Raw genomic sequence first — 8,523 nt, forward strand, 5'->3', positions numbered from 1 at the left:
TGTCATCGTCTGAAGATGGCTGAAGGGTGAGAGTGAACTCGCAGTTTTAGTTTTAGTTTTAAAATATAATATCGGACACAGCACCGACACCGTGTATACGTCGTGTACCGCGTTGTGTTGCGTGTTTAATTAGATTTTGTGTAATTATTGAGTTCAAACGCTGAAGTCTACAGGCTCCGGGATCAGTTCGGGAAGTGCATTTGTTTACCAAAACATAGCCTGGCTAGCGTTAGCATAGCCTGGCTAGCTATGATGTAGAGCAGCTGAAATCACGCAATAACGGGATGTAAATATGGTTTATTTTTCCATTTGGCGTTTATGTGGAGCCTTACAGGTCGCACGCGTGGCTTGTTTCGTCAAAATAACCCGCGCTGCTCTGAGAATTGTCGATAGCTAACTCGTTTAGCTTGCTAGGCTGGGTGTGTGTGTGTGTAAGTTAGCTAAGGAGACCTTGATTAAGTTAGCAGCTGACAGTCAGAGAGTCTGACAGGACATTCTTTGCATTTTATACATGTAAAGGCGGCGTTCGTGCTTTTTTGTGTTCTTTTGTGTTTTTCTTCGTCTCTGCTGTTTTTGCTGTTCAAAGTAGCTAATGTCTGATTGTGTGTATGCTCACAGAGAAGGCTGGTGGGGAGGCTGGCTTCAGCAAAGCTTCCAGGCCGTCAAAGAAAAGGTAATCCACTTCGACATTGTGGAGTTATTACTTCATCTTTGTTACAATGTTTCTGTTGATGTTTCTCAGAGGAATCTTTTTTAATATTTAGATTTCTGAAATGTGTTTACTGGGTTTATGAAACAGCAGTAAAGATTTTAGCTAACAACACACAGCTGTCATAAAAAGACATTGAAATTCAGTGAGTATGCTGTTACAGTTTACAAATCAAAGTTACATTTATTCAGTTCCCAGATAAAAACGGATGTTATGGGGGGTTTAAATGAAACAGGAATTACCCAGCGGAGATGATGAAGTTTAATTATTTGACTCTCTTCTTCACAGTCATCTGAGGCCTTAGAATTCATAAAGAGAGACCTGACAGAGTTCTCCACTGTGGTGCAGCATGACACAGCCTGCTCAATTGTGGCTACAGCCACTGCTGTCAGGAACAAACTCGCAGTAAGTTGAAGCCTTCACCTGGGTCATTGTGTTTTGTTTTGTTTTGTTTTTTTTAAATCTAAATATCTCCTGACAGTGTATCTGTGTTGCTGTCATATGTACAGACAGTAGCATGTATGTAACCTGTACTGCTTTCCAGGTGGAAGGTTCCTCTGAGACCACAGAAAAAGTGAAGAAGGGCCTCTCTAGTTTTTTGGGAGTCATCACAGACACACTTGCTCCACCCCCTGATAAAACCATTGACTGTGATGTCATCACATTGGTGGCGACTCCAGCAGGAACCACGGAGGTTTACGACAGTTCCAAGGTTAGCTGAAATATGGACTTACAGTTTTTCGCTCGTTTCTGAATGATCAAATTACAGAGCTGAGTACTGTCCTTGTGCTCTGGCCTGGTGTGATGAACAAGTAAATGGAAAACCTTAAGGGTTAATCTCTTTGAAAATATCTAACAATGTGTTGATTCAGGACAGATCTAATTTTGTTTTAAGCTGTAGGACTAAGGAAGTCAGCACATGATGTGCCTCTTGAAACAAAACTACCACAGCTGAGCATTTGCTTTCCCTGCAGGCACGTCTCTACAGTTTGCAAGCTGACCCGGCTACATACTGCAATGAGCCTGATGGTAAGACAATACACAGTATTTAGTACTCTAACCTTTTAAGTTACTCCTTATCTACAGTATACCATGCTTGTGTTTTTTTTGTACTCCCTTCTGCTGCCGAGACACTGAAAGTTTATCTTTTTCATTTTTGTTCACCTGTTTTTAAAAGCATCAACAGATAGCAACAGCGTAATGCTCCCATTGGAGTTGTTAGCTTTTCTTTTGCATGATATCCGTGATGTAGGACATAATTACACAGCTGTACATTTCTCATCTGTACATGTTATGGTTATTCTGTATATTCTATATTTAATTTTTAGCTTATTTGTTTGTGTATTTTTATTTGTTTGTATATTTTTCTAGTTTTCTTGTGCTACTATAGTAGTACTTTGTGTAGTGTCGTGTTATTTTTGTTATGCTGCTGTAAGAACTTAATTTCCCTCCAGGGATCAATAAAGTTTTATCTTAACAGGATTTTTAATGGTACTGAACAATTAAATTTTTAGCCAGAGCTGGATTTGTGCGGTGTCTCACTATTTACTTCAGCAAAATAAGTGCCATTCAGGTGTGCATGTAAAACGTGGTAATTCTGAGATATGTGTAGAGACAGGTGTGGTAATGCACGCTTACTTGTGTACACATTTCTGTGCACTTTCTAGTGTATTTTAATCATCAGAAGTTATTTCCGTCCAGGTCCCCCAGAGCAGTTTGACAACTGGCTGTCCAGCTTCAGTTTGGAAGATAAGAAAGGGGAAATATCAGAGCTTTTGGTCAACAGTCCCTCTATACGAGCCCTTTACACCAAAATGGTATCTATTGTTGCTTTTGTCAACACTTTGTGTTACGGAGCTAGTTTTGTTTTAAACAAATAAACCAGATAAGGACTTTTTTTTTTTTCCAACAGGTGCCAGCAGCTGTCGCCCATTCAGAATTTTGGCAGAGGTATTTCTACAAAGTCTTCCAGTTGGATCAGGTAATCATGCTGTTTTCTGCACTGTATCCCAAACTGCAGACTATCCCTCTAGATGTCAAGTACCCTTTCACCTCAATTCAATACATTGCCTTTGGTGCCACCTGCTGGTCATTTTTAGATCTGCTTTGGATGGTACATTTCAAGGCATGGTCATGATGCAGCCTTTTTCCTTTCTTAAAATAAGGAAACAGTGGTACCTCAGCTGTAATCTGCTGAATGTTGATTTGCTTAAGTTGGAAAAATGTTAACATGCTCCCGCTCTTAAGTTGATGCCAGTGGCTCCATTTGTCTACTACAGTTTTCATGTAGAAAACATTGGTTATGGGTTATATGAACATATAACACTTAAATTAAAAAATGTTGTTATTTGGCCTTAAAAATGTTTAAGTTTAAACACTTTAGAGAGTGTCTATGAGGTTGTAAAGAATAAGTATCATTTACTGTCAAGACTCTTTATTCTTTGTGTTGCTGAAGATGGTTTCTCTATGACTGTGGTTGTTTGTTTGGGCTTGTTGTCAATCTGCAAAATGAATCTGGAACTGGTGAGATGGGTGATGGATAAGAATCTAAACACGTAAAGTGCCAAACGCTTTTGCACCTTAGCAAGACGGTGCAGGGGTTTGATAAGGAGAAATAAACTCTGTCACTCTGTGTCTTTTAGGAGGAGGCGAGGAGAGTGGCACTAAAGCAGAGAGCAGAACAGACGACACACACAGAGACCCTGGGCTGGGAGGAAGAAGAGGAAGGTATGTTTAGTATGTTAGTCCTGGTTTTAAATCAATATATTAACAATAAACTGGTAAACTTTATAATCATTCACTTATGCTTCCTCCCTGAAATTCTTTCCTTCACCATCAGATGACTTCCTTTGCGCCTCGCCATCATCTCAACTCAACTTAACATCCCCTCTGGACAACACTGCAACCCAGCTGGCCACGACCTCGACAACTCCCACGGGAACGGCTCTGCTCAGCCCCATCCTGTCTCCAAGTGAAGAGCGTGATGCCACCCTCTCAGTTAGCAGCGACAGCGTCAGCCTGCCGACGCAGGTGGAAGTGCGACCAGAGCCCGTCGTGCAGCTGGCCGAGAAACTGACAGAAGCTAGCTTGGAAGTTGTGGTAGGAAAGACACAGGCAGAGCAGAGGCCTGGAAAGAGTGACTTACCTTCTGAGGCTCAAGTGGAAGCTGTAACCCAGCCAGAGCTGACTGCTGAAGGGGCATCGGTGAGGACCCCAGCTTCCAAACCAGAGGCAGCAAAGGAAGAGGGGCCGCAGGACCTGAGAGTGTTTGAGCTTAACTCTGACAGTGGAAAGTCTACGCCCTCTAACAATGGCAAAAAAGGTAAGGACGTTTTTTTCTGTGGGCAGTGAGATTGTTACTGTTCCAGACTGGAAGTATAAATCCAGACGGGATTAAGTTCTGTGACACGGTTATAGGTTTTCCACTGAATAGGCTTATAGGACGCAGGAGTGTGAAGGTCACAGAAAGTTCCCAATTTGTCTTTGTCCCTCCAGGTTCCAGCACCGATGTAAGTGAGGACTGGGAGAAAGACTTTGACCTGGACATGACAGAGGAAGAAGTCCAACTGGCACTCTCAAAAATCGAAGACTCTGGAGAGGTTAGTGGTAATTATTGCATCAAAACGTTATGTTAATGTGTGAGAAGTGGGGTATTTTATTAACCCTTTTTCCCCATCTTTAACCAGTTGGATGAAGACTGGGAGAACTGGGACTGAGAGCCGCTGCAACACGAACTCTGTCCCACCATTAAAGCTAGTTCTCGGCAGATGAACCATGCTAAACGTGTTTTAACTCTTTGTCCACACTGTCACCATGTCATGATTGTCAGTAGGGGATTTTTCTGGCGGGCTTGGACCATATTGGTAACCCTGTTGAAAAGAGCAACGGGAAGACCAAGGCAATAAGAATTAGACTGTGCCGTCAGCTGTCTGTTTAGTGCAGATACGCCGCTAGCGAGGGTAATGACTCAGGTCTCAGCTATTTCTTGGAGTAGCTTCTGACTTAGAGCCTATGACACTAGTAATAGCCAGAGGTTGTAATCATTCTGACCTTAAAGCTTAAGGACACGCAGTGACGAGGCAGAATGTGAAATGTTTCACAGCAGCAGAGGAGAAGCTGTTTTCCCTTTTTCTTTATGCCATTAAATACATCAGTGTGTGTCGCGAGTGTATTTCCAGTTGGGCAATGACTTAACTGCAGGCTGCACAATAGCCATAAACTGTAATGCTGCTTCTCACCTTTCTAAGATGAAATACTTTGCAGGTGATTTTTTTGAATGATGGTGATCGATTTGATTCTCCCTGTGCCCCGCTTTCTTTGTTTCTTTCTTTTTCTTTCTTTCCTTCTTTCTTTCTTTCGTTCTCGTCTTAATTATGCAAGTGAATCTTCAAAATGAAAGAGAAAAATAATAATATTTTGGCCTTTGTTCACCGAGCACTTTTCATTTTTGGATTTGCTCCCGTCTCTAGATATATATGGCCTTGTAAAACACACAGTAGTGTGACAGTGTTTTCCAAATGCTTTTGTTTGTAGCCAGTCATCTGAAACACAACCAGTTAATGTTTCATTATTAGTTCTTTTGCCCCTCTCTTTGTCATATCGTGGTTGATTTGAATATATGAGCTTGTTGCAGGCCACATGTTACTTTCTGTCATGTTTAAATGTTTCACTTCTGTCTGTCTTATTTGGGTAGAGGGAATTTATGAATTATTAGTCATTAAGAGATAAGTCATATTTGACTTAATAAAGAGAATTCGAACTGGTCCTGGTGACATGATGCTGGATTCTTTTGCTTTTGAGATTGAGGGTAGCATCTCTGTTATTTACACAAACAGGAGCAAATGACAAATCTGTGATGTTCCAGGTTTCTCTGGCGGCTCATTGGGAACAAAATAGCTCAGCAGGCAGTGTGCCAAGTAGACGGATGAGCAGCACGAGCACGCTCCATGCTTTTATGATTTCCTTTTCCGTCATCTGTAATGTAGCTGAGAAAAAACATAAGCCTAGAGATGTAATATTTATACTAAAATAAATGCTTAATTATTGTATTATGTGCTTTGGATTGCATGTCTGTGCAATAACATTATGCAAAACATTGTGCAGATAGTTACTGTTGAGTTGTACGTTTTCGTTTCGGTAAAGACATTGGCTTGTTCTTCAGGTTTTTGTGTTCTGACAATGTGTTGCATGTCTATAATTCTCGGCTGTGTATTACCTTTAGATTCACACTTTGAACTAATCAAAGTTGCTCTACACACACATCTGTTTTCAAAGCTGTCGGAGTTCTTTTTTTAAGTCGAGTATTTCACTATATTTTTCAAATGATCGTTGTCATTAAAGGATTCATGCCTAATGGACTTAGTGTTTTGCATTACACAACAATCCAGTTTGGCCATTTTGCTGTGAGAGAGGAAAAGCCAGAGGTGTGTTTAAACCAGACTAGGCTACGAAAGCATTATAATTAGCGGAGCACTGAGTATCTTCAATTACAGTGTGAGCACTGCGCAGGAAATCACCACTCATACCAGAACTGTTGGCTCATACCACCACCTAATGTGTGCTCAGCAACCAAGATGTTTGGCTACTGTGTGGAAACAACAAGACGACTGAATTTTTTTAGAAAAAGAGTGGAATGTCACGGTGAAAGTAAACCCCTTTTTTTCCAAAAACATTTAAAATAACACACTTTTTAAAATGTCTTTGGAGTATTTTCTGGGAAATTGGACTACCTGAGTTACTAGTATCTGTGGCCTCTGACAGAATTGTACAGCTGTATGTGGGTGGGGAGTTTACAGGGGGACAGTGCTGTGAAGAGAAGAGTCACTTATGTTTAGAGTGTAATGTGAATTCATGGTAGTGTATGAATCCATGGTTTGGGGAAGCAATGTCTAACTTAGTTGTAATGATGAAACATTTAAACATACACTTTACCCCCCTATCAACTTTTCCAAATGTTCATTGAAACTAAACTAAACTGAAATATGTTTATGTTCAGACCCAGGACTCTGTTTTTATACAGCTAATCATCATGTGGAAATATTCTAGTTTTTTTTTTTTTTTGTGCATCCTTCTAAACACATTCCCCTAAAATTCAGAGTGTCAGTTTTGGTATCTTTGGAAACTCTGGGACTACCACCAGTGGTCAGTGAGGTTTAAACAAATTTCCAATGTGTATGTGTCCAAGATTCTTTCGGGATTTCATGGGAAGCTTTGGGGAGCTTTGTTCACAAAAGCAGTGTGTGCATGTAAAAAAAAAAAAAAAAAAATGTCTGCAGTGTAAAGAACTTGTCAGCTGATGCCGCTGTTGCTCCATTTATGCAGCCCTAGTCACAACCTGCCACTCCTTTTCTTTTAGCTGCAGCATCCATCTCACAGACATGGACTGGCCACATGTTTCTCTCGCCTCTCACCATTGTTCATCATCAGCCGAATAAATAATCTAATTTCGACTATTTTTGGTCATTTTCAAACAGAATCTCTCTTAATTTGCCTTCACTGGATGCTTCAGCAGAAGAGTCGCTGAAACGATGATGTGGTCTTTGTTGTGGGATCAGCTGGGCTAATGTAGGTCACGGTGGAGGGACACCTGTACAGCGTGCTGGCTCTGTAACATGGATGCTGTCTGTAAAGATGGCTACTGCCTACTAACTACACACACAATGGTGGGGGGTGTATTGTGGGTGTGGTCGTTCGCTGGAGTGATGGCAGTACAGACATAGTGGATATTCTGATGCATGACCATCAGTCCATGCCACCAGTGTCATGACTAACATGGCATCAGTACAAAGGAAAATTCGTATGAGATGTCAATCTCCTTTTGAAATTTCCATCACTTTGTGGATGAACGAACACAACCTTGAACCTTGATCTCCTGCGAGTACGTTGATATAATGGGAAAAGATTATGCAAATATAATTTGCCACTCTTAACACATGGACTCATGTTTTTGTGGCTGTGATGAAACTTCACACTTGTCTCCCAACAACTAAGATATGACTTTGCCACGTTTACCTGCTTTTTTTTTCTTGAGTGATACGACTGCTCTTTTACTCTGAAGCCTCCGCCCTCTCACCCACGTGCTAATGGCTTGTGCACATGCTGCCCTAACCAGACCCCGAATAACACAGACACCATATATGTTACATTCTTTCTTACTCTGTTCCCACTCGGAGGCCTTAGTCAGCAGAAAGGCTGTAAAGGAATTTCCTGTTGAAGCCCACCGCTCCCTGGGCCTGGGCTCTGTATGTGTACGTGTGCTTTACATTACCACTGGCTCACGCCAATGTCATGTACAGATTTCACCTTGGACAGGCAATGAGGGGGGTGGACGCCAATCAGACTGGGGAGAGAAATACTTCCCTCCTGAGGACAACCCCCCATCCCCACCCCCCACCCTCCCCTCGTAATCCATCCTTGACCGAATGCTTCCTCCTTCTCGTTTTGCCTCTTTGACTTTCACTCTCTCCCATCCTGGTCCACACAAATGTACTGTCATAGATACAAAACACACACATACACTTCTTCATGTGTGTCTCTCGAACACACGCACACAGAATCAGGATGAGGTCATTGTCTTGAGAGCGAGTATTATTCTCGGCACCCTAAAGGGAGAAACCCTGTAACCCCTCTGCCTTTCAATAAGCACAAAAGACTCCCTTTGAGGGGGGAGGCAGATTCTTATGGAATGTGTTACCAGGGTTTTCTATAACGACTGGCCTCTGAATTCACACCCATTTCGTGTGTGTGTGTGTGTGTGCATCCCTGAATCTTTGTCCTTTCATGCAGGGTGTGTATGTTGTTGGGCATGAGCTGTG

The 8,523-nt window shown here is 41.8% G+C and overlaps 1 protein-coding gene across 1 annotated transcript; it reads left to right on the top strand.

Annotated features, from left to right (window-relative positions):
- On the top strand, nt 1-7,036 carry bsdc1 (BSD domain containing 1). The gene is made up of 11 exons (XM_041061141.1): nt 1-26; nt 619-673; nt 998-1,114; nt 1,254-1,421; nt 1,684-1,738; nt 2,411-2,526; nt 2,622-2,690; nt 3,352-3,436; nt 3,549-4,031; nt 4,205-4,308; nt 4,396-7,036. Exons 1-11 carry the CDS (start codon nt 16-18, stop codon nt 4,423-4,425), a joined length of 1,293 nt encoding a protein of 430 aa, XP_040917075.1. The 5' UTR covers nt 1-15; the 3' UTR covers nt 4,426-7,036.
- The last annotated feature ends 1,487 nt before the right edge of the window (nt 7,037-8,523 follow it).

Source organism: Toxotes jaculatrix, chromosome 17 (genome assembly GCF_017976425.1).
Source record: "Toxotes jaculatrix isolate fToxJac2 chromosome 17, fToxJac2.pri, whole genome shotgun sequence".
Lineage (NCBI taxonomy): Eukaryota > Metazoa > Chordata > Actinopteri > Toxotidae > Toxotes > Toxotes jaculatrix.

Bases quoted from the DNA above. Each gene is read 5' to 3' on its own strand.
- bsdc1 (XM_041061141.1), top strand. The intron at 2,527-2,621 runs GTATCTATTGTT...TTTTTCCAACAG, and splicing joins GAGCCCTTTACACCAAAATG to GTGCCAGCAGCTGTCGCCCA. The intron at 2,691-3,351 runs GTAATCATGCTG...TGTGTCTTTTAG, and splicing joins AAGTCTTCCAGTTGGATCAG to GAGGAGGCGAGGAGAGTGGC.